General features: G+C 38.2%; 1 protein-coding gene and 1 pseudogene across 1 annotated transcript; one reads left to right on the forward strand and one right to left on the reverse strand.

The window, feature by feature from the left end:
• Positions 1–15493: 15493 nt before the first annotated feature.
• On the forward strand, positions 15494–16300 carry LOC149263197 (uncharacterized). Its single transcript, XM_089386826.1, has one exon. The coding sequence runs from the start codon at positions 15494–15496 to the stop codon at positions 16298–16300; it is 807 nt and encodes a 268-aa protein (XP_089242952.1).
• Positions 16301–24867: 8567 nt separating this feature from the next.
• LOC149263198 (uncharacterized) lies at positions 24868–25863 on the reverse strand (annotated as a pseudogene).
• Positions 25864–27485: the final 1622 nt, after the last annotated feature.

The following is a 27485-nucleotide window of genomic DNA, read 5'->3' on the forward strand; positions in this document are numbered from 1 at the left end:
TTCATCTCAATTTGCATCCAATTTTGAACCATTTTTATGCCCATTTATGCACCATTTTCTGTGTCTACTTATGTGTCCAATTTTGCACTATTTTTTGCATCCTTTTTGGTGTCTAATTTTGCATCATTTTCTCCATCCAAATATGCATCATTTTTTCTACCTCATTTTGAGTTCACATTAGCATCTCATTTTGCACCTAGGTTTGAGTCTAAATTTGCATCTAGTTATGCATTGTTTTTTGCATCTAATATGGCATACTTGGTTTCACCGTTTTCTTATCCCCATTTTGCATCTTGTTTTGTCTTTTCTTACATCATTTTTTGTGCCCAATTTTACACCATTCTTTGCATTTAAATTTGCAACATTTTTATTTTTTTTTAGCACCCAACTCGGCATCCTATTTTGCATCCAATTTGATCTCTAGTTGTTTGTCCTTTTTTACATTTAGTTTGTTGTCCATTTTTCATCCCTTTTTTGTGTCATGTTTGGTTACCTTCTTTGTGTCTAGTGTTACACCCTTTTTTACTTCTAGTTTAAAACCAATTTTTTGTCATTGTTTGCATCTTGCTTTGATGCCTAGTTTAACATCCAATTCTACTCCCAATTTTGCATCCATGGTTACACCACATTTATATCCACATTTGGCTTCTTGTTTAGAGTGTACTTTTCTTTCCATTTATGAATCCGCTTATGGGTTCATTTTACTAATTTCAATTACATGGTGAAATATATTACAATTTATAAATATCATTATAGAAAATATAACAATTGAAATTGATAACCTAGTGCTTTTAAAGAAATTTAAGGGAAATTGACAACATCCATCCAAAAAATAGCAGTATCATCATATATAATAATTCTCCATCAAAAAATCATTAACAATTTTCAATATACATATATGACTATCAAATCAATACCTATCACATATATCATTATTCCAAGGTAAATTCACAACATCCATAAAAATATATTAATATCATGGCACATAATGATTGTCTATCACAAAACGTTGACAATTTTCAACACATATATAAAGTAAAAAGATAATACTCATAATATCATCATCATCTTTAATTGAATCATCTAAAATTCAAATGTGTGATTACCAAATAAAAAACTTTCATGAATATCATCATTCTAAGGTAAATTAACAACATCCCTCCAAAGATATTAATATCATCATACATAATAATTCTCCATCAAAATAATTTTGATAATTTTCAATATATACATAAAATAACAAGATAATAATAATAATATCATCATCATCTTTAATCAAATCAAGTAAAATTCAATGTATGATAAACAAATCAAAATGTTTCATGGATATCATTATTCTAAGTAAATTCACACCATCCATCTAAAAGTAGAAATTTCCAATATTATTAAGGTATCACTAGCTAGCACCACCAAGATCATAGTCAAGATCATCCTCATGATCATTAATGTGATCATCATCCTGACCATCCTGCCCAGTTTCATCCACATCATCATCACCAACGTTATCACCATCATCATCATCACCAACACTATCACCATCATCATCATCATCATCTCTTATATCTGATGTATGTTCAACATATTCTGGATCACCATCTCCGGGTTCATTACCTATAGAATTATTGAAAAAAAATATTATATGTTAATATTAATTCCATAAAATCGGATGCGGATGACATTAGTGAATTTATGGAAAATATGAAGAACGACGGCGAGAGGACGGGCCACTTGGCCGATGGCGCCCCTCCCATACCATCATGAACTGATCTCTTGACAAACCAAAGGTTGTATTTAATGTAGGCTCGAAACGAGAAAGAGCTATTAACTGCTCAAGAATGGATTCCCCTCCGCTCATTGTCTCTCCCTCTCCCCTGCTCCACTGTAATTGCATGCTCCAAGCTTCTGAGCCCAACTCCCACACAGTTACTGGGTGTCGCTGCTGGTTAACTTGCTACATTGATTTTGGAAATGGGCATCACCATTCCCATTCCAGTTTTTTCCATTTACCCATCACTCAGCTTGACTCTGCTCCCCTTCTCAATCCCACAGTCATCGTTCCCTCTGAACACTCAGCTAGAAATTCCGACATGGTGCGACATTGAATGAGAAGTTGAAGAGGAGGAACTCGGGTAGGTAGTTCCCACCCTTAGACTGAGCCGAATCCTGAGCCTGTTGCCTTCTCTCCTTCCCTTGAACTGTATCACCCCCACAGCCATGGTTTAGGAAGATATCCCAGTACTCGTAGTGGACGGGGTCATGCTCTATCTCTTGGTGTAAGTCACGGAGATTTTGCGGTTCACTCGGCTAGTTTTCCTTTGCCCCCTCATCCCACTCCCCACTCAACCCAATTTAGATTTCGTAGCACCCTGAACAGGCCAGTAATTACTGCTACAATCACCATCCTTTTCACCGAAGACAATGAGCAGTCTGCTACCCAGGAGGATAATTCTAAAGTGCGGCAAGAGGAGGTTCCCAATCGCAGAAATGGCTGAGACATAGGAAAGAATTTGTTGGACGAAGGTAATTTTTCTCTGCATGGCAAGAGCATTGGTGGCGGTTAGCAGGCTAAGGGTGGTAGCTCTGGTGCCACGCGCTCCCTAGGTGGAACCAGAAATGAAAGGTTTGCTCTGATGGTGGCGGCTAGCAACCATGGCGACGTCCATCCAGTTGATGGGCCACATGGTGGAGGAATTGGGCCTCACGGCAGAGCGTCGATGTAGGAGGAAAATGAATGGGTGTGTCCAATTGTTTAGGAACCCATCCCGGACGAATTCAAATGATTTGACGTGGTTGCCAGGTGTCTTCTGTCTGGTCTTTTTTGTTATGTTAGTTCTATTGGAAACTGTCTGGATCTTTTTGTCATGGTAAAAATTCACTGGTTTTTGTTGTTTCCGGGCTTAAGGACTGATATCCCATCTGGTTTTTGTCTCTGCGGACTGGTTTCCCCAATAGTGGGGCAGTCTAGATATACTCTGAAACACTATTTTATACTCCGCTAAGGCTTAGTCCTCTTTGTACATTTTTGTTTTATATTAATAGATTAACCTAACTTAGAAAAAAAAAAATTTCCATAACACAATGCATATTTTGGTTACAATGCTAACCATAAAATGAGATAGGATAAGATAACATTTAATAGTACTAAAAAATAAAATGAAAATTTGGTTTACGATATATTAGAAATCCAACTAGGATTACGCTTGTAATTCACATTAAGTAGTAGAAGCAATTTCTAATGCATACGAAGTAGGTACCCAATTGTTCTTCATATTCTATTGTGGATATTTCTTATAATGTCCATGCACCATTGGCAAATTAAAAGTTACTAGAAGCTTTAGTTCAAATTACAATTGTAATTTGAAAGTGCATAATCTTCTTCCTAAAAAATCATGAACATTCTTCACAATGGACTCACAACAAGACTTCATCACCATGCTTCAGGTTATCATTACTGGGTTAACAATCAAGATGAAAACAATCATGCCATTCGTAATTTGAAAGGCGAGCAATTGGCCTCAAATTCTACAATAAATTGGTAACTAATTCAAGCTATCATCAATCTCAGCTAGCTTACATGATACAATAGTGTCAACCTAGAGAAGTTGTAAGATATTCAAGAAAATATGTCCATGGAAATGCAGGTCACCAAAAATGCAATAGGCAAACCCTACATAAAGAGGTCACCATTATAAATACTATACCATGCCACGTATGAAAGGTAGAACATAATTGTGGAGTATAAAATTGTTTAAAAATGGTTTGTGAATATTACCAACCTAGATCCATCTAACTCTGGATCTATCATGTGTCGAGAGGGATCAAATCCCTCGAGGTGCACACCTTTCCTCAAGTTCCACATTCCAAAAAGAAGGATTTCACATGAGAGATTGACCCATGATATATTTAGAGTTAGATGGAGCTAAGCTGGTTTTACTAACAAAGTAGGGATATTGTCAACAAAACTATTTTGACACACACACACATATAAAACTGAAAACTAAAAAATTATACAATAGCTTTAAGAAAATATTATTAAAAAATTAAATATTATAACTACATATTGATGTTATAAATATCCATATAACTAAAACTAAAACTATATATAATAGCTTTAAAAACATATATATAATAAATCTAAAAACATATTAATGAGAAATTAAATATGATAAAACTTGTTCATTTACTAAAAATTCACACACTAACTGTATAACTACTCTCCCACATTTTTAATTTACCACTACACATTCTAACCATTTAAATGCTAGCACACAGATTTAATTTAAAAAAATAAAAATAAAAAAATGCATACAACTTAAGCTACAAAAACTAAGAGATGGAAAGAAAATGCAACTAATCATTAAAACCGGTTTAGATCCATCTAACACCAGATCTATCATGCACCGAGAGGAATCAAATCCCTCGAGGTGCAAACCTTCCTTTTGGAGTGTAGAACTTGAGGAAAGGTTTGCACCTCAAGGGATTTGATCACTCTCAATGCATGATAAATCCAGTGTTAGATGGATTTAAGCTAGTTCCAGTTGAGGGCATCAATGTCACCCTCCCCAAATACACATGCTCTCTCTCTCTCCCTCCCTCTCTCCATCTCTCTATCTCTCTTTTCTTCCCTCTTTTCACCTACCATCAATATCTCTATCTCCCTATCCTTTGCCTCTCTATATCACCCCCAAAACATACACACTCTTTCTCCATATCTATGTTTCTCTCCCCCCCACCTTATCTCCCTCTCTACCCCTTCTATCTCTTTTCCTTCCTTCTCTCCTCTCTCCCTCTCTCTATCTCCCTTATCACCCCCTCTCTCTTTCTCCACCTTTCTCTCTCTATGTCTTTCTTCTTACCTCCCCCTCTATCTCTCATTCTTTCTGTCACGTCCTCTCTCTCTTCCTTCCTCTCTCTCCCTTTCTCTCCCACCTCACTCTGTTACCCCCTTTCTCTCTCTCTCTCTATCTCTCTAACTTAGTCACTATCTCCCTCCCTCTCTCCTTCTTTCCCCCCTTCCTTCTATATCTCATTCTTTGTATGTCTATCTCACCCCAAAACATACACTCTCTCTCTCTCCAGTTTTCTCTCTCTATGTATTTATTCTTCACTCCCGCTCCCCCCTCCAACTCCATCTCTTTGACCCTCCCCCTGAAGTCCTCTCTCTGGTCCTTCCCCTCTCTCCCTTTCTCTCCTACCTTCTTCTCTCTCCCTTCATCTCTCTCTCCTGTTCATCTTTGTGTCTCTCCCTCTCTCTCTTACCCTTCTCTCCCTCTCTCACTCCTCTCATTCTCTCTCTCTTCATTCCTCCTCAGACTCCCCTCTCCTTCATTTTATCTCCATCTGTCCCTTGTCACTCCCCTATCTCTCCACTTGTATCACTCTATGTATTTGTTCTTCCCTCCATATATATCTAGATTTAATTATATATCATGATATATTAATTTATATTATAATATAAAAAATTGAATATTGTATTAAATTGAATATTATATTAATCCAAATTTATTAAATTTAATAATAATAATATTATATTTAATATTAATATTAATATTAATATTTTAATATCAATATTAGATTTAATGATGTTTTTTACATACTATGATAACAAAATTTATAATAAAAGTACAAAAAATAAATATATATGGTTTTTCCTTTTAAAGATTCATTTTATAAATACTTAATTAAAAGAAATATTAAAAGATTTTGGAGTAGGATTTTCGATTCCTTTTGTCGAATTAATATTTTTCCTTTAAAATTATATATAATAATACATAGTTTTATTTTAAAAATTAATCTTAGTCCATTAATAAGATTAAAAAGTCATATATAATCTAAAGATTCAAGTTATATATAATTTAAGATTCAAGAGAATGTTTTGGTCACATTAGAGGAAAATATTTTTATTATTTTCTGAGGACATAACATACTTACAAATCCAGGTCATATTGGGTTATAGAAATAATGTGCCTTTGGTCTTCCCTACATATGTATCTAGAATTACTTATATACCATGATATATTAATATATATTATAATATAACAAATTCAATATTGTATTAAATTTAATATTGTATTAATCTTAAATTTAATAATAATAATAATAATAATATATTTAATATCAATATTTATATTTATATTAGTATTAATATTAATATTTTAATATCAATATTAGATTTAATCATATAGGAAGACAACAAAATATATAATAAAATTACATCAAATTAATATATATGGTTTTTCCTTTTAAATATTCATTTTACAAATATTTAATTAAAATAAATATTAAAAGACTTTGGAACAAGATTTGGATTCTTTATGTTGAATTAAAATTTTTTTTTAAGAAATGGTATTGGCTTTAATAAAGAGTGAAGATGTTTAAAATTTTATCTCATTTGGAACTTTAATGTGGTATTTTTTTTTTGTTAAAGGTAAATTTATGATCCATTCAAATAACTATTAAACACATGAGGGGATGGTGAGGGAGGGTTTCGATCCTGGAACCCTAGGCCCTAGGCCTAGGTAACGCAGGTCTGCGCAGGTGACACGCAGGTACGGAGCCTGCAGAGCTGGCGACAGTACAGTGTTCGGCATGGGTCAAAGTCGATGACGACGGCTGGAGGAAGAAAACCCCTTCCAAGTTGGCGGTTTGTTGGTTTCGGTTTAGTTGGTCGCGGAGGTGGTTTCAGATTTTTTTACTTTCCCGTGCCTTTCTTGGAAGTTTTTACTGTCCAGGCCAGCTGCTTTCCTGAGATTGTTACCTGTAAGCGGTTTCCCCAGCGTTTGTCTCGGGCAGCGGTTGAAAGGTTCTATTTCCGGTCTACATTAAAACCATGGTAAATTCGAGCGAGGCGTTGGAGCTAGACCCTTCTCCTGAAGACCTGATAACGGTTTGGGGTAGAGAGTTCGCCGCACAGACTCGGGGAGAGTTAACAGGCAAGAAAGAAGGGTTAGGAGCTGCTACGGGCGCGGGGGATGCATCTAGAGTCTCCAGCTACGCCAAGGTTTTGTCGGAAGAAAGTTGGGATCTGTCGGGGTTTCTGGGCCCTCTTGGGAAAGAACCTGTGAAGGACTCCGCCATTGCAGAGACACATTCCTGGGAAGACAAGGGTTCTATCTCGCAGTCTGGTAAGTCACTCTCACCATCAAAAATTTTCTGCCCATCTGGGGGCCTAGAAGATATTATTAATTCGGTTCAAAATGTTGGCGTCTGGAGGCCTGTTGGGGGTTTAAAATCCTCAAGGACCGAATCCGGGAGGAGCCCACATTTGTTTGCGGTCAATAGGGATCTGTTTCCTAAGAAACGGAGCAGGGTTTTACTGGGCCGAAGGTGGTTGAAGCGGACAGAGACGCCAGGCAGGTGTTGGGTGAAAGTGCCGGAATATTTCATGACCTCGCGGGGGCAGGGAGTGGTGGCAGTCCGATTGCAGGTCTTGTCGAGGCCTCGACAAGCAAAGGGATTGAGCATGCAGAAGGGGCGGAAGAAGGGGAACGGAGGAGAGAAGAAGAACAATCCCAGGAACCTGGGGATAAGATTGACGAATCTGAAGTAAGAAGGACAGGGGGGAAGAGGAAGAAATCAAAACCTTTGAAGACGAGGGAGATTGCAGAGGTGGTTCTGGGGATGGATGTGCAGGTTGAGGATGTGCTTGATGTGGCTGAGGTCACGCTTGTGGGCAGAATTAGAGGACAGCCAGTCTCAGGTATAGCCTTTAGGCAATGGGCGGAGAACCAGTGGTCGGGTACTCCGGCGGCCACATTTAAATCAAATGCGCTTGTCAAGGGTTGGTTTATGGTCAGATTCGACAGTAAGGAGGCTATGGAGTGGGTCGAAGGGCGGAACTGGGCATATGGGAATAGGCCGGTTTTTTTCAAGAGATGGACGCCACTCTTTGATGCTGAAACAGAGAGGATGGACGAGTTTCCGGTTTGGGTAAGAATACCAAATCTTCCCCCGTATCTTTGGGCGGACTCGGTATTCAAGTCGATAGGGAACGTGTTGGGGACTTATCTGGATGCAGATAGATCCTATTTGCATACTTTTGAGAAAAGAGTGGCAAGGATTCTGGTAAGACTCAATCCCAAGGAGGGCCTGGCAAAATCTATACCCCTGCGCTATAAGGATTACAGAATTGAACAGAAGCTTGATTACGAACACCTTCCGTTTCGTTGTCACCGCTGCCATGAATATGGGCATTTGGCGAGAGACTGCCCGCTGGGAAGGCGGAGGAGGAGGATGCAAAAGGAGGCTGAGGGATGGGAAGAGCATATGAGGCAGGATGAGTTTCAGGTAGAGGAGCCCTTTCGCGCGGGGGCAAATGTGGAGGACCACTTCCATCAGACAGCGGCAGATTTTCCAAAGGAGGTGGGAGATCCGGTGGGCCTTGCAGATAGTCAGCCGATGGTGGACACTCCTATGGAGCCGAACGCTGAAACCACTGGCGATCAATCGGGTATGCCGTCACCTGCTTTAAAGAATTCTACTATTATATCTGATTCTTGTATTGGGGGGCTTTCTGGGTTGAACAACTGTAATGATGTGATGAAAAAAATTGATAATCTATCTATTGAGTCAGACTCCATAAATCTGAGTGGTGAGGATTTCCCCCCTTTGGGGAACGGTGCTGGGCCATCCTCTGTAGCCCGGCACTATAACCTGAGATCTTTAAGCAAGAAGCCGGTTGTCCCGAATGAGTTTTTGGATCCGGTAGGAGGTTTAGGGTTTGAGACCCCTAAATGCTATTCAAAGAAGAGCAGAGGGAGAAAATCAATTCTATCTAAAACTCAAGAAAAAGCAATTTTTGATGTTGCTGATGGGAAGCAGATGACAATTCCTGGGGCGCTTAGAGCAGCAAAACCCCCTGAGACGGTTATTAAATGATCTGTCTTTCATGGAATTGTAGGGGTTTAGCTAGTAAACCTAAAAAACTAGCTCTTAAAGAACTCATTTCTCGTTGTAACCCAGACATAGTTTTCCTCCAGGAGACCTTAGGCAAAAGTATGGAAATTGAAGCATCTCTCTGTTCCCTCTTCCCGGGATGGGATTTCATGGCTGTGGATGCCTCAGGACACTCGGGAGGTATTGCTACAGGTTTTAAAAAAGGAAAGCTGAAAGTGTTAACCTCATGGGGACTTCCAAATGCGTTGGGATTGGAGGTTGTGTCACCTGACTTTGATATCCCTTTGACAGTTGTAAATGTCTACGGGCCATGTCAGGGAAGGGCTATGTTCTGGAATGAGTTCCTCTCAAAAAGTTTGATACATGACAAGAATCTCATCATAGGAGGAGATCTTAATTTTTCTATGGGGACATCTGAAGCCTGGGGACCGCTTGCAAGGGAGGATCCCTTGACTGATTTCTTCTCAAATGCCCTTTTGTCTCATCAGCTGATTGATGTAAACATTATAAAAGCCAAACCAACCTGGAGGAACAGAAGGACTGGGGAGCATAGAATTGCTAAAAGGTTGGATAGGTTTCTCATCAGCGAAAGATTGGCATCTCTGGTTCCGTTGTTCAGGCAGTGGGTTGGGGAAGGTGGGAATTCAGATCATTTTCCCATTCTCCTTGAGTTCTCAAAGCCTCCCCCTAAGCCGGCCGCGCCCTTCAAATTCAATGCTCATTGGCTCCAGGAGGACTCTTACATAAAGCTTTTCAATGAAACCTGGAGACATCCGAGGCCTGAGTATGTGGGGAGCAAAGCTGGGAGTTTCATGGAAAACTTAAAAAGACTTAAGAAAGCAACCATTGAATGGGCCTCAGATAGAAGGAGAAAACAATCTGAAGACTTAGTAAGCATCGATGACTCTCTGAAGGTCCTTGAAGATCCAGAATCTGATGCCTATGCATCGTTGGAATCAAAAGAGAAAATCCTGGAGTTGGAAAAGAAAAGGGCGAAGATTTTATTGGATAAAGAAGAAGAGTGGAGATTGAAAAGCAGAGCTATCTGGTTGAAAGCAGGGGATGAAAATACAAAATTTTTTCACAATTATGCAAAAGGGAGGAGGAATGCAAATACTATTTGGAAGTTGAGGGACTCGGAAGGTAGGGAGGCATCCACGTTTGAAGATCTGTCTACTATGGGGAAAGATCACTTTCAGGCCCTTTTTTCTGATCCAGGGGGTATTAATTTACCTGAAATCATCAGAACTGCACAGGCTTTTCCTCGGTTTGTGGAGGAGGAGGAGGCTGAAGACCTCTTTAGAGAGGTGACAAAAGAGGAGGTTGAGAGTGTTATAAAGTCCATGGCAAAAGACAAAAGCCCTGGACCTGATGGATGGACTGTAGAACTCTACACTCACTTTTTTGAATCCATTGGGTCAGAACTTACTGAAGTGGTGGAGGAGTCTAGAATTAAAGGCGAAATATTTGGACCGTTTAATGCAACTTTCATTGCCCTTATTCCAAAAAAAGAAGATCCTGACTCCTTCGAAGATTTCAGGCCTATTTCTCTGTGCAATACCATTTACAAGATTATAGCAAAGATTATTGCGGTTCGCTTGAAGCCTATTCTATCCTGCTATATTTCAAAGGAACAATTTGGGTTCCTGAACGGGCGGCAGATTCATGAAGCCATCGGGGTAGCACAAGAAACCATTCACAGTCTCAGGCAGGCAAACAAGAAAGGGGCAGTGCTCAAAATAGACCTATCCAAAGCTTATGATAGAGTCAGCTGGACATATCTCAAGATGCTCTTGACTCACCTTGGTTTCCAAGTGGGCTTCATAAGATGGATTATGGGATGCATCACAAATGTAAATTTTGTTGTCCTGATAAATGGAGCTGCTTCCCAATTTTTCAAGAGTCAAAGAGGACTTCGCCAAGGGTGTCCGCTCTCCCCCCTGCTCTTTCTTCTTGCGGCAGAAGGTTTAAGCAGGCTTATCTCAAAGGCTAAAAGTTCAGGTTTGATCAAAGGTTTGGAAGTTGCTGTTAACCTGTTCATTACACATCTGCTTTTCGTTGATGACATTCTGCTGTTCTCAAATGGGAATATATCTGAAATATTAGAAATAAAGACTATTCTTGATCTGTTCCTGAAAGCTACAGGGCTTAAAATAAATGACAGAAAGTCTCAACTAATATTTGAGGGCTTTAGTAGGCAAGAGGAGATTTCAATTGTGGCCCATCTGCCCTTTGGAACATGTAATATGGAGCAGCCCTTTAAATATCTGGGGTTTTGGCTCAAGCCAACATCCTACAGGAAGCAGGATTGGAACTGGTTAGTAGCAAAGATTGAACAAAAAATTTCCCATTGGAGCTTCAAGTGGCTGTCGAGGGCAGGTAGGCTAACTTTGGTGAATTCAGTGCTGCAGGCTATTCCAGTTTTCTGGGCAGCCTTGACATGGATACCCAAAGGAATCCTCCACAAAATAAAACAGCTATGCAGCAGATTTCTTTGGTCAGGGTCCAAGGAGGAGTCTGTACTCCCTTGGGTGGCGTGGGATAAGATCGCAAGGCCAAAAGATTGGGGAGGATGGGGGCTGAAAAATCTTGTCGATTTTAGTCAGGCTTTAGCAGCTAAATCAGGATGGCGAATCATTACTATGGAGAATCTTTGGACTAAGGTGGTAAAAAGGAAATACATTGACCCCATTCCGCTTGAAGACTGGATAAGAAGGCCTAATAAGAAAGGGAGGAACTGTTCAGTCATATGGAAAGCCACTTCGGAGGCTTTTAAGGTAATTGAACAAGGGCTGGCATGGCGGGTCGGGAATGGAGAAAGTTTGAGGATTGGCAGAGACCCGTGGGTTGGATGCAGCGAGGATTTTGCCCTCTCCCCAGGACTGCTTACTCATCTGGATGACATAGGTATAAGGTGCTTAAGTCAGATTGCTAGTATGGAGCAGTCTTCTATTTGGGGTCAGGCTTGGAAGACTGAAGATGAGATAGGACTAAATGTCATCTGGAGAAATGATTGGCAGCGTTTTATTCAGGAGTTGAGAAGATCAAATGTCAGAATAAAGGATAGGCCAGATTCTCTTGTCTGGGCACATGCTGAAACAGGATTCTACTCTCCAAAGGCTGGATATAATTTCTTGATGAAGAATAAAGGTTGGAATCCTCCTGTTTGGTGGTCCAAACCTTTGTTTAAGTTAAAATGCCCAAAAAAATCTAGAATTTTTTTCTGGTGTGCCTTAAACCATAAGATTCCTACCTGGGAAGTTCTCCAAGCTCGCTTCAAACAGGGCCCTGGAAGATGCCCTTTGTGTTTCGCGGATGAAGAAACCATTGATCATCTTTTTCTGCTATGTCCGTTTACAAAACAGATTTGGCTAGAAGCAGAAAGGCTCCTAAATGTAAAACTAAGATGGGAAGGGGTCAGTATGAATGCAGCCTGGGAATTCTGGTGGAACCATTTTCAGGGGAGGAATTTGAGAAATCTGCCCCCCATCATCTGCTGGGGTGTTTGGCTTGCAAGGAATCGCAGTATCTTCAGAGAAAAGTTGACACCCGTGGCAGCAGTGGCCATTCAAAGTACCGCCATTCTTGACAGCATTCCTTTGGACGAGGATCATGACAATCATAACCAGAGGAAAGAACCCAATATTCGGGAGGGGATTCCGTGGGCTTTTTTTGACGGTGCCGCACAAAACAATATCACGGGTGCTGGGATATGCATTCACATAGATAATTCACACTCTCTCAAGGCTTCAGTAGGAATTGGAATGGGCTCAAATAACTTCGCTGAGCTCTCTGCTTTAAAACTTCTGCTCTGTTGGCTCATTCAAAAAAATATCCTCACTATTCAGATTTATGGAGACTCTATGAATGTTATAAACTGGGTTATTGGGAAATTCAGATGCCAGAATTATATGTTGTTGCCTCTTTTAGAAGAAATTCAATCCTTAAAGCAGCAGTTTAATGTTTTTTCCATTGAACATATATACAGGGAATTCAATGAGGTTGCAGATGGGCTTTCTAAGGCAGGTCTTCAACAAAATTTGGGCTCGTGGAGAATAACCGAACAGATCCAGGATCAGATCCGTGTGTCGGATCACCCTCCATATGCATAGTTGTTTCTCTTTTTTTGCTATATGCACTAGATGTTCTGTCTTTCATAGGAAATCTGGTGGCATATGTTTTTACTATGTTGTTACGTTTCACCTTCTTAGACCATGATGCTCTGGTTTTTAGAGCGGTTTGCGGATATTATATATCGGTATGGGATCAGCTGGGTCGTTTTCCTCTTGAAAGGAGGCCCAGCTGGATTTCGGATTTCTGATCATGTTTTTTCCTTCTGGGTACGGCTGTCTAGGCCGAGAGCATGTGCACTTTTTTGAGCAGCACGGTGTAGGGGTGCTGATGATCCTCACTAGAGGAGGCTGGCCTTTTATTAGGCAGAACACTTCAGAATGTTAACTCATCTGCTTGTAACTTTTTTACTTCTTATAAAAAAGTTCGCTTTTTTCTTTGGAAAAAAAAAACTATTAAACACATGAGATAATGTATTATCCATTAAAATTATATAAAATAATACATAGCTTTATTTTAATAACTAATCTTAGTCTATTAATAAGATTAAAACGCTATATATAGTCTAAAGATTCAAGTTATATATAATTTAAGATTTAATTGAATGTTTTGGTGAACATTAGAAAAAAATATTTTCACTATTTTTTTGGGAAATAAACATATTTACACATCGGGATCATAATGGTCTATAAAATGTCTCTCTCAGGACAATAATAATGCAAACAAAATAATATGCCGATTTTAATGGTAACAATAATCCATTAATCCATTACTTGACAAATTGGATGGATAACAAATGATTGATAAAATGTTTTAATAGTAATTGATACAGATTTTGATGTATGATATTTTAAATTAAATTTAATAAAAGACAAAAATGGTGACTTTACTAATTATATGAACTTGCATATTCCTAGTGAAATTAAATTTAACAAAAGACAACAACAATGACTTTACTAATTATATTAACTTGCATCTCCCTCATCCATAGTGATTTGTATTGGAGAATTTTTTTTGCATTGTGATTATTATATGTATATGAGCATTGAAAGAACTACTTTCATATAGAAATAATAAAACAGTAAAATAATAATTTTTAGTAGTTAACCTAAAATTAATAAAACAATAACAGTTTGCTAGACATCTCATTAAGTATTCTTCTTTTGAATTCATCCCATAATACACAAATTTCTGTAAAAGAATAAAACAAATAAAACAGTAAAACAAATACGCTAACGTTAGAGAAATTTTATTCATTTTAAAGTAGAACAAAGAGCAAACAAAAGCTCAAAGCTCAATAAATAGATAATGATAGAAGCAAACGGAAAATAATATTCAACTCCATATTTACTAGATAGTTGATCATATTTAGAAAAAGAGAATATAGACGGAATGTTTCTAGAAAGAAATAAATAATTTTTTTACAAGGTTTTATGTTTAATCAAATTTATAAAATTTTAAGATTATTTATTAAAAATATATATTATAATAATTTTGTGTTTCTTTTATTATATATTTGGTATAAATTAATATATTTTAAATTTTTATTATGAATATATTATTATATTAATAATTTAATACTATAATCTTTGGTAGCTTAATTGATTAATCTGAGAAATGAGCAAATCAAATTGTAATTTAGTGTAAACTGAATTTTATGAAACGTGAAAGATTTTCTAATATTCCTTTTTTTTTTATATGATTAAAATGGACCCATGGTATTTACCGTGGTATTTGGGATCTTAAGAATAATGTAAAATATGAATATGACTAACTTTTAAATAGAGGAGGAATGACTTGTTATTGAGTTTTATGAACCCTATCTAAAACCTATGTAGTTTATTGATTATAAATTATTTTCATTTCATAAGTATTATATGTAGATTTATTATGGCTAAATAATAATATTAAGATACATTAAATTAAATTTATTACTATTGTAATTTTATATTAAAAGATAGATTTTAAATTTTATGTTTTATATATATATGATTATACAAAAAATTGCACGAGCACTAGTAGAGGCTTGATGCTTGGGTGCCTATTCTTAGTGGCTCAATTTTTAGTAAAGGGCTATCATATTAATGATATTTCCTGTGTGTAAATTAGTAAACTTTTGGCTGCGAGATAAGAAAAGTCTCCTGCTTGATACTTTGGTCACTGGTAAGTTCCAACATGTAGTGTCTGTGGAAAATATTAGTGAAAAATAGAGAAAATCGAAAAATATTTTATAACTATTAATGGTGTTATAAAAAATGAAAATGATTAACTTCCTCTAAAACTTATATCGTTTATTGATTATAAATTATTTCCATTTCATATTATTATATATAGATTTATTATAGTTGAATAATAATATTAAGATACATTAAATTAAATTTATTATTATTACTATTTTATATTAAAAAATATATTTTATATTTTATATTTTTTTTGCGCGCGCTTGCTCCCGGCCCGCTGCAGGTCGTCTCCCCCTCGGCGCCCTGCGTCCTGCGTCCTGTTGATCGAGCTTCGCTCTGCCGCCCCAATGGCGGGCATTGGGGACCCCGATCCCCCCTCAACTCCTCCGGAGGTGATCGCGTTTCGTGCTATGATCGCTTCAGGCCCTAAGCGCCCTCCTTCGGTTTCTCAGCAGAAATTCGTAAAAAAGTTGGACTCGATCCCATCTGTGGCGTTACCTGAAGAAGAAACCTGTAAAGCTGCGTTGAATCTTGCAGAGAGAGGCCTGATAGGCCAGTTCACAGGCCTCTGGCCATCTCCTAAGTCAGTGGAGGATTGGATTCAAAGGAACTGGAAGCCTCTGATCAAAGAAGAAGTGAAAAGCTATTTCGTAGGTAAGGGATTCTTTGTGTTTGTTTTTGAAAACCCTGATGACAAAGGCCTGATCTTTAGAAACGGACCGTATTTCATGGGGCCTCAGGGGCTTTATTTGAATAAATGGTCCCCGGACTTCGATCCCACCCAGGACATTCCATCAGCTGTTCCGGTCTGGGTCAGACTCCCTCATTTGCCTCTGCACTGCTGGAACCAAAAATCCCTTCAGATCATAGGTAACGCCCTAGGAAAATATATAGATCAGGCAGCGAGAAAAGACCAGTATTCATGTGCCCGTATCTGCGTTGAAGTGGATTTAGAGGAGGGGCTACCGGAAGCCATCAAACTCACAGTAGCTGGGTGGACGCATGTCCAGGAACTGGACTACGAACAGTTACCTTTTAAATGCAGACATTGCCATAGTCATGGCCACTTTGCAAAGAACTGCAAGAAGAGAGCAGAGGAGCAAGCTGATAAACAGAACGGGGAACAATGGAGTCTGGTCCAGAAGAACACATAAAAAAAAAAGGCGCAGGCAAAGGCACCAAGGAAGGAGACCCTAGCAGCAGCAAAGCAAACCAGGAAATAGAAGTAAATCCAACAGGAGCAGAGAAGGCTCAAAGCCCTCAAGACACCCCAGCCCAAGAAAATGAAGAACAGGGGAATATTCCTCCACCAAACAAGGAAGTAGGTGAAGCAAACCAAAGTTAGGTCAATCAGGGAAGCCCATCCAATCCCTCATATGCAGAGATAGCAAGGAAAAAACCAGTCGAAAGTTCCGGCTCCTCAGAAGACGAAACCTATGAGCGTCAGCCGAAAAAAGCAGGAAGGAAATCCCGTAAAGAAAAAAGGGAGGAGGAGGCAGAAAGACTCAAAACTCAAGGAAGCCAAGCTACAATAGAAATGTCTATTGGGCGAAATACCAGACCAAGGCCCTCCAAGGGAGGGCTCAATACCCCCTCAAGTAAATAATGAATCTAGTCTCTTGGAATTGCAGAGGACTGGGGAACCCCTCCAAAATAGAAGCAGTCAAGGATCTGATGAAAGCGGAGCCCTCAGACATCCTCATGCTCCAAGAGACCAAAATAGAAGGACATGCCCTTCTAGAGATCAGCAGCACTAAGTGGAATAAAAGAGCAGGTAAAGTGGTCAGCGCAAGGGGTACCTCTGGAGGGCTGGCAACGCTCTGGAACAATGACCTCCTTTAGCTGAACAATCACAAGGAAACGCATCACTGGATTCAAACTGAACTGACTCACAAAACAAGTAAGCTGTCTTTTAACCTTTTCAATCTTTATGTTCCTGTTTCCTATAATGAAAAGAGAGAGTGTTGGAACTCCCTCTCAGCATTTCTAGAGCAGACTTCCCCATGCAACATTATTATAGCAGGGGATCTTCATATAGTCATGAAAGCAAAAGAAAAGAGGGGAGGGGTAAGTAACAGGGACCCCATGCTTGATGAAGTTGAGGAACTTTTTCAGCGGTGGGACTTGATGGATCTAAACCCCATTAGAGGCCTATACACCTGGTCCAACAATAGAGCAGGAGAGGACCACATCTCAGCTCGATTAGACAGATTTATGGTCCAAAGCTCCATATTGATGAACAAGAAGATTATTACTACTAAAATCCTGCCGAAGCTAGCTTCTGATCATAAACCCATCCAGCTCCTCCTGAAGGATGAAGAAGACCTAGGGCCCATTCCTTTCCGATTCAACCCCTTATGGATCGAGAAGGAAGGTTTTATGGAGACAGTCAAGGCAGCCTGGGACAATACTTTCACGGGATCTCCTAGTTATGTCTGGGAGCAAAAGTTAAAAGCAACAAAATTTGAGTTGAAGAAATGGATTAAGAAACCTGGATCTACCCCTATTGAGCAAAGAAAAGAATCAACTGATGGCCTGCAGACTCTGCAAATAGAGATGGAAAACAAAGATATCACCCCAGAGCTGTTGGAGAAGGAAACAAGAGCCCAACGCACAGCACACCAATCCTTCAGAAGAGAGGAAGAATATTGGCGATTAAAATCCAGGAGATTGTGGCTGAAGGCTGGAGATCGCAATACACCCTTCTTCCATCGTCAATGCAGAGCGAGGCTGATCAGGAACCATATATCTGAGATCAAATCGCCAGAGGGCAGCATATGCAAAGATTATAATGAGATCAAAGAAGCAGCAGAAACCTACTTCAGGAACCTTTACAGAAATGAAAATAGCAGCGATAATGAAGAAGTTGATGACTTTATGGTTAACATTCCCTCACTCATCAATGCTGAAGAGAACGCTGCCCTCTGCAGGCCAACCACAGAGGAGGAAATCGTAAACGTCATCTGGTCCATGAACGCAGACAAGGCGCCTGGGCCTGATGGATTTACTATCCATTTCTACAAATCGTGCTGGCACATTATAAAGGCCGATCTCTGCAAGATGATTCGTTGGTTCATGAGGAAAGCCAAGGTGGGCAGAGGAACAAACTCTACATATCTCGCCCTGATCCCCAAAGAAATCAACTCGGAGACCTTTGCAAGGTTCAGGCCGATATCACTGTGCAACGCCTCTTATAAAATCATGGCAAAATTGATTGCAGGCAGGATCAAGCCGCTCTTGAAAAATTTGATCTCTTCCCCGCAAGGCGCTTTTGTTGAAGGCAGGCATATTATAGATAATGTAATACAGGTACATGAGATCATACATTCCAGTAAGCTGCGAGGTGAAAAAGGTATGCTGGTCAAGCTCGATATGGCAAGTGCCTTTGACAGAGTGGACCGCTCTTTCCTCTGCAAAGTCCTGCTCTCCTTCGGATTTTCACAGCAGTTTGTCAACCTTATTAAAGCATGCATAGACAAACCCTGGATTGCCCCATTAGTCAACGGTCGCCCCACGAATTTCTTCCAAAGTTAGACGAGCATAAGACAGGGGTGCCCCCTCTCCCCATCTCTGTATATCTTGATGGCGGAAGCGCTCAGTCGCAGATTCACAGCGGAAAAATTAAAAGGCAGTATCCCAAGTCTCAAGCCCAGCCAAGGTGCCGAAGCCCAGAACCATGCGCTGTTCGCCAACGATACACTGCTGTTAGGCAGAGCATCCCTAAGAATAGCCAGAGCCATGAAAACAGTCCTGAATAATTATTGCAGAGTTTCTGGGGCCTTAATTAATGAGAACAAAACTAAAGTGTATAGCTGGAACGTGGAACAGAGGGAGCTCTCTGACATTACCTCTCTTCTTGGATTCAAAGGAAAATTAAATTGGGACAGATTTAAGTATCTGGGCCTTCCCATAATATCAGGTGCAAATAAAAGAACGCTCTGGACAGAAATAATTTCGAAATTTAAAGCCAAAATTGTAGCGTGGGGAGGCCATTGGTTGAGGAAAGGAGGCAAAGTGATCCTTATAAAAGCAGTGTTGTCAGTGCTACCTATCTATCAGGCAGCTTTCCTCTTAGCTCCAAGAAATGTCTCGGAGCAAATTTCCAAAATGCTCAGAGACTTCCTGTGGCAGGGAGGAAAGGGAAATGAAAAAAAAATGCACCTGGTGAAATGGGAAGTTGTTAAAAAAACAAGAGCAGATGGAGGCTTGCAAATAAAAGATCTAGCCCTTGTTAATTTAGCAATGGGAGGAAAAATCTTATGGAAACTGATCCATGAACCTTCCCATCCGGTTAGCGTAATGATTAATTCTAAATACAGACCAAACAAAGACCTGAGTAACCTCCAGAATATAAATACGGCCAACAGCACGCAGGTGTGGAAATTATGCTGTAAGAGTAGCAAGTTTTTCAATAAACAGGTTTATAGAATTCTGGGCAATGGCAAGCGCACTCATATGTGGAATGACAGAATCATGGGGAATGAACCTCTGAAGGACAATGAGGACATAGTTGGTCTCAGGGATTGGCTGAAGCAGGCAGGAGTTAATACCATATTTGAATTGTCAAAATGGGATCATCATGGAGACTGGATAGGGTGGGATTTCCATGGAGTCCCAGAGAGATTATTCCATCAACAAACTATGCTAGAAGACTTGCTGGAGGAAGCAGCGCCCACCAACAGATATATGTCTGACAAATGGGGTTGGGGCCAGACAAGAGAGTATACGACAACAGCAGGATATAGAGCTTTGCAAGAATAAAAAAATAGCAGCCAAAACCCAGCCTTTTGGAAGAAAGTCTGGGACCCTCTAGCCCTTCCAAAGGTGAATTTCTTTTTCTGGACTCTGGCCCATAATAAAGTCTTGACGGCTGACAACCTCGAAAAAAGGAACATAGCAGGACCTCACAGATGTACCCTATGTAACAGCCATGCAGAAACTGCCCAGCACCTTTTTCTGGAGTGCCATTTTGCAAAAGAGGTATGGAGTATCATTTTATATAATTTTCAGATTTCCATGCCTTCACCATCCTCTGTTGCAGATCTATTTGCCATTTGGAACAGTATCTATCCTCAGAGCATCCCTCCTAAATCAATCTGGAAAAAAATATGGACAGCAATCCCAAAGTATGTGTGTTGGCAGCTATGGCTTGCAAGAAATCAGCAGATCTTCAGAGAGATGAAGCACACTCCATTGCAAGTTGCAGCAAAAGCTAAATCATTTCTCCTAGAAGCAGTTCAACAACAGTACGTTAAAGAAGATCCATTGCTCTCGCCTGAAGAAAAAAGATGGATAGGCATGCTGGAGCCCAGGCCGCAAAGGCAGCTCCTCCCTCCTCAAAAGGCAAATCAGGATTGGCGCATAAGAGAAGAAAATGACAAATTCCAACAGTGGTGGCGGTCTCAAAAGTTAACTACAATCTTCTTTGATGGAGCATCCAAAGGGAACCCCGGTGATGCAGGTGCAGGGGGGGTCATATACTCAATTGATGGTATAGCAAAAGACTGCTTTAGCTGGGGACTCGGCCAGAAATCTAACAATCAAGCAGAGATACTTGGGTTGCTAAAAGCCTGCCACATTGCAAGAGGCAAAGGAGTTAAAGAACTTCAAGTTTTTGGAGACTCGGAGCTAATAATCAAGAGCTTGAAGACGAGAAGCTTATTTAGAAATTCCAGCCTCAATAAAATCCTGGACAGGTTGAAGAGAGTACTTCTAGATTTTGATACATGTAAATTTTACCACATACTCAGAAAGTCAAATGCTGAAGCCGACCAGCTTGCAAACAAAGGCAGCGCCCTGATGAAAGGAATGCTAATTGTAAACATTGAAAGCACAATTCAAATGCCTTGATCATCACGCTGATTGAGAACAACAATAGCCCGGAATCTGAAATATGAGCTGTAATGTAACTGGGACAGCTTAGGCTTAGACCCAAAGATTTCAATTCAATAAAATCATAACCGTTTTAGTTAAAATATATATATATATATTTTATATTCTATATTCTATATATTATTATAAAAAAAACATTGCAATAGTACTTGTTAACACCCATCATGTTCTATAACTACTTATATAATATACCTTTTAAAAACTTTTCCAATACATAATGGTTAGAAAACAAAGGCAATGCAATAATTTGATTTATTAATAAAATATTTATATATTAAAAATTAAATAAATTACACAAATATTAAACTAAATTATTTAAAATTATTAATTAAAAACAATTATTTTATATTAAATAATCCTACCTACCATTCTCATTTACGAATGTCATAATACTTTCGGAATATAGTAAGATGCATGTATAGAATATCGAATCAACTTAAGCAAAAGCATGTGATTGAGATTTTAAAATTTTAAATTAAAAATAAATTTTATTAATTTATTGATAGATTATAATTATTTGTTTTATTTGTGGATTTGGAAATAATTATATAACAATGAAGAAAAACTTTTTAATGATACTGAGTATCTCATTATTTATTAAATTTATTATATGTTTTGAAACTCAAAGTATGGAATCACTTCAATAATATTTTTGAATATTCCTCGGTTCGGGTGAGAAATGAGGGTGATCAAGTGCGGGGTGATCCTGCCATCCCATCACTTCATAAAAAATTAAGAGGGGATGGGTTGGCTGGCTCTCCACATGAAAAAGAATGCAAACTTTCAATTGTGGAGTTATGAATATCACAAGTTTATGTTTTTTATTCATCTATGTTTCTAACATATTTTTGCTACAATTTTTATGGTGTTATTTTGCATCTCCCTCATCGCAGGTGGGTTTTCTTCAGCCTTGTTGCACATAGAAACCTTATTTGCTTTTTAGGGACCTTCCTTCTCATCCTTTTAGCATGGTACACGTTTATCCTTGACCATGGAATTGAGGAAGTCTAGTTCCACATTTTCTTTTGTTATAGTTTATGGCACCTGGATGGTCGGGGGATTAAGGGTTCAATAGGATAACATCTTATTCAAATTGGGTGCTTATGTTGATGATGTAATATAGTGGATGATGAATCACTCTCTGGACTAAGACATCAAATTGGCAATGAATGCCTCCTTGCCTTCACATTGATAGTTTTCATAGCATTTGACAGCCTGGGATGCATTCTCTAAGGTAAATTCCTAGACTTTTGGGTTGGATCTTATCCTTTATGGTATCAATTTCATTGGATGTAGTTCCAGTTGGTTGGTACCTCTCTTTGTTGCCCAGATACATCAGTCGTGGAGCCAGAGTCAAAATCTAAAATTTCACCTAGCTTGAGGGAGTCCCTCTAATCCTTGGGCTAGTTTGTTGGTGAGCTTCATTTATTAGAGTTCCTTCTTCATTGGAAATCAATTTATTAATTTCTATATTCTCTTGAACATCATGCCTTGGAAATGCATGCACAACTGCCGAGGAGGGGGTGGTTGTGAAGCGCAAGGAAGAACCTGTGCCCAAGCCCAAGCAGAGGAGGATATGACTATATACAATTTGGCTACCGCCTTAGACATTCATGCAAAAATATGCCATCCTAAGTCCTTATCCACTATAGATAGAGAAACATTTTATGCTTCTGATAGCCTTGATGAGGTTTTCTAATGGGTTCATCATCCTAGTCACACTAATAGAAGATGAGAACAATACCTCAACTCTATCACCCTTCATTGGTAGTTGAAAACCCTCTTGGGAAAAGTTCTAAAAGAAAAATAGGAGGAGCAACGTAACATATCCACTTCCTTGAATAATATCAAACATGCCTAGAGGCATCAATGTTTGTGCTTGGAACATTTGGATACCATAATAACTCACCTTGGAGAGCCATCTTTAGTGTGGTGAAAAACCACCAACTCCTCCAAATTCTAATGCCAAAGATCTTGCCAATACTTTAATAGTGATTATACTTGCAAATCAATAGTAGATAGGCTTGTTTATATGTAGCAGTTGTTATATTTTTCTTTGAATTTAATGTTGGTAGGTTGCTAATATTCCCTTGTGGTACAATGAGATGACCTATTATTGGGTGAGTTGATACCAACAATTAAACCATCAATGTTTTGCAATTATATTGATATTTTAAGGAAACTGCAAAATTAATTAAAAACGAAAAGAAAAAAGAAAAAGAGCAACACCTTTGAATATATCTTTTTGTTTTCCCATTTTTTTATATGAAGGGTCTATTAGAGATGAACACACAAAATCAAAACTTTAATATTTTTTTTCAGACATTGTAATTTATACACAAAGAGCATCGAAGATTCTACAATGATTCCATTGAATGTTAATTATTTTCTACCTACAGTAATTAATTAAAAAAAAATTAGAGGCCGTACCTTGTGTTGATAATATAATATTCGTCGTGATTATTATGACACCTCCCCTTAATCACGACATATCTGTTAAATCCCCTGTTGGTCTATGTCTCAACTAGGCTTACAACATAATTTAGATTTTCTACAATACATAACTTACTTCTACAAATTTCAAATTTAGTCTTTCCAAGAGGTTTGGTGAATATTTCAGCCACATTTTCATCCATATTACAATGTGTTAATTCAATTTCTTTTGATTGCACTTTTTCTCTTACAAAATGATTTTGTGTTTATATATGCTTTGACCTTGCATGATATACAAGATTGTTTTCCAATTTGATAGTACTTTGATTATCATATCTGATTACTGTAGGTTCTTGTTGTATTTCTCCACTCTTGGCTATCAAGGGTAGTCTTTATAATTGAATTTTGCAATCATTAGGTAGTTGTCGACCTGGACTATAATAGTGAGTTGAACTAGTTCAAAGTATTAGTGTTGCATATTATAGTAGGTAGTATATAGCTAGTTGAATTGAATTTATTCATGTGGATTGGATAGTGGAAACTTCGTTTGTAAAATTTCAAATTGAATCTCCTGTATTGAAGTTATATCGTATATTATATATTCGTCATCCTGTTAATGGCTAATGCTTAAACATTGCACATTGTTGCCTAATGTAATGTTATTTGGAATCTTATCCTTTATATGATTATGAAAGGTGGATCAAAGTGTCGGTAGCACTTGTTGTATTAGAAAAAGGGTACCGTAACCTCAACAAACCCTAGGCCCTAAAACACTACAATTAGGCTAAAGGAAGATTATCTATGCTGGAATCGAGTCTTTTTGAGGCTTTTTGGAAGACAAATTTGTACCTGTGGAAGACTTGCAATATCCTCAGGCAGCACGGGCTCCTAGATTATATTTTCAGAAGAACTCCTAAGAAATTCAGAGGAATATTTAATGTCCTTAACCAGGACAGAGTTCTAGTCAAAATGCTTACATAGGTAATTACTATTACAAGGGAATTTAGTACTATTTTCTGAGGCCAAGTCAAACGACGCTTGGTTAAATTCCCTGTAGCTAGATTGGAAAATTGTACTAAGGCTATTCAGACATATCTGTTGAAATCACAATCTGGTTACAATGTGTTGATCAATTTAAAGCAGTCTAGGTCATTTGTAGAAAGAAAGGATACTTTTACTTGTTAATATCCTGGAACCTATACTGAAACTATCATCAAAATTCATGGTTGAATTACAATATTAAATATTGCATTTCTGATCATTGATGTGAATAGTCTTATTGGTTGGAAAGGATTTATATTTCTCATTCATTGTACTATTCATTGCTTCATTGTTTTGTTGTAAACCCTCGCTAGTTAGAGAAATCTAGGGCAAAAATCACCCTAGAACACTACATATACCAATTACTCTGGAATAACATGATGCATGTTACTAATCTGAGATAGGTAGCATGTCAAAACAAAACCTAAAAAAGATACAATTTAGCAAGTTGTAAAGTAATTATAGAGGGAGAGCGATGTTGCACCTGCTACGAATCCATAGAAAAAGAAGTTGTCCCAAGAAAAAGTCAAGGTCTGCAAAAATATCCAAATTTCAGCTCAAATAAGAAAGATGACATGTTAAAGGCAAAAGAAAACAAACTCGGCTGTGAAGACTGGATATCTTATGTTCATGCAGGGAGAGAAATTCCAATACCTGAGGTATAATCATGCACAAGTTCTTCTTCATCATATCCATTGCCATGTTTGGATTAGCAAACATCTAGGCTTGCATATTTTGTGCTTGACCTTTAGGGACATGTAGAAGCCCATTCTCCTGCAAATAGAAAAAATAATGCATTCATATTAATCTTATGCCAAGGAAATTTCCACATATTCCCAGATCCAACCTCAATTGATTTTTCTACCATGATTTTTATGGTTTTAATGTCCACACATATTTTGTTCAAATTATGTCATGTTTGTGCAGAAGCAGGTTTCAGGGTCGAAGCCTATAGAGTAATGAGTAAAACAATATCGCTATTGGAAATTGATAAAATGAGAGAAAGTATTGGCCAAATATACCTGATGGTTGTAGTAAGTCTTACGTGCACGAAAGGACCTATCGGGGATCAAAGCGGCCGTGGCCCAACTCTCATAACCAATGGCCTACACTCTACCAAATCCAAAACCCTCAGCTTTCTGAAATTGAAATAAAAAAAATTGGAAAAACAAAATGAATCGAGAGGTTTTATTACTCACCCTTCCTTGAAAATTTTATGATCGGGAAGCTGTGATGATCTCATGAGATTCGACACGAAATAGAATAAGATGCCTATCAATACCATGACCACAGACAATGGGACCAGTACTCAGATTCTGATCGCAGTGTCCAACACCAAATCCTCAGTCATTGTTACAAATGACTATGATTCACACTGAGTTGGAAAGAGCACAAAATCTTCCAAATTCAAATTTATGATAACCAAGGGCTTTCAGTTTTCTTTTAAGGTTGTGTCAATTTTTATTTTAAATTAAAAGAATGTTAGGGGCAGTTATGTTGATGTGAACTTCCATCGTTATGGAAGTGGTTCATGTCCAACTTTTATAAATAATTTTGATAGGATGAGTTTAAATGTTTTTCAATTTGGATTTTGTTATGCCTATTAATTTTTCTTTGTTATGCAATGTGCCAAAAGAATGCATCTTACCACCATGTTGAGAATATGCATGCATGTACTATATAAATGTCTCTGAAATGTCATAGTTGACTAGACCGTGTTTACCTACATTAGCAGGTGAAAAACTCAAAGTGATGATCAGTATTGGTTTCAATACCGTCAATACATGATTTGGACACCACCATTTCGTATGTGGTAATTATGGAAGGCAATGTCCCATAATTACAGAGTCCAAGAATGTGAAGGTATGAATTAAGGGGAAGATGGTTAATTGGGTTGAACTACTTGTTTATCAACTCTTGCAACAATCAAATTGAGTTCACTTTCATTTATGGTGAGCAATTTAACTAGGTAGAAAAAAACATAAATACAAACTATTAATAAAAACCTTCATAAAAATGAGAATAGTGTAGGAAGCAATTTATGTTCTACCTCAAAGAGTGCAATACTAATTTCTTTAGAACTTTTGACTATCCCACAAGAGAATACAATGTCCTTACTCATGTTGCAGTAGCTATATGTTGAGTTTTTTAAAATATGTACCTAGAATAAATTCCAGTGAAGTAACCACAATTTACTTAGGAAAGATTTGACATTGGAACATACTCCATGCATTTCCTCCCAACCATTGGAAGTTTCCTATCGAGCTGCCACCCTCGAGCCTATGAAGGCTACCCCAATGACTTGCTGTTAGTGGTATCATGGATTCTAGAGGTCAATACTACCTCTGCCCTCTTTTATGACATAAGGAACTTGCTCAGGGATACTATAAGTCTAACAAATCTCCGCCCTTCGATCATAGATAAATTACTCAAGGGGTTTCAGAGGTCTAGCCAACCTCCACCCTTTTTGCATGGAAAATTTTCTCATGGATTCCAGAGGTCGAACCCACTCCACCCTTCCTTCTAGCTTAAGGAAATGTTCACGGGTTCCATAGGTCTCATCTACTTCCACCCTCACTAATTCTGGGGACTCCAAATATGTATCTCCACGTTAAGGTTATTGTTACAGTAACTCCATCCAATGCAGGGATTCCAGAGTATATTGTAGTCTTAAACATTCCAACAAGGAAAACTTGTTTAGAGCATTAAAGGCCCAGTACTTACCAGTCAATGGGAGATTTCAAGGTAAGACTTTAGTTAACATAATACACTAAAGAACCCTACTCAGGCTTCTGAAAACTATAAAATAGATCCAACATCATTTTCTCAAGTGTTGCACATCAACATAGTAGGAAGGGAGTACAATTTTAAGGTTTCTATACTTCATTAATGGGTTAGAGATTACTCCCATAGGGTCAGACTAATCATTTAAAAAAGTGTTTATTAGTTAAACTTGTAACTGACCTTACCGTA

This window comes from Pinus tabuliformis, chromosome 6 (assembly GCF_031772625.1).
Source record: "Pinus tabuliformis cultivar Carrire ecotype Pingquan chromosome 6, CPIR1, whole genome shotgun sequence".
NCBI lineage: Eukaryota > Viridiplantae > Streptophyta > Pinopsida > Pinales > Pinaceae > Pinus > Pinus tabuliformis.

Bases quoted from the DNA above. Each gene is read 5' to 3' on its own strand.
- LOC149263197 (XM_089386826.1), top strand. From the start codon at position 15,494: ATGGCGGGCATTGGGGACCCCGATCCCCCCTCAACTCCTCCGGAGGTG.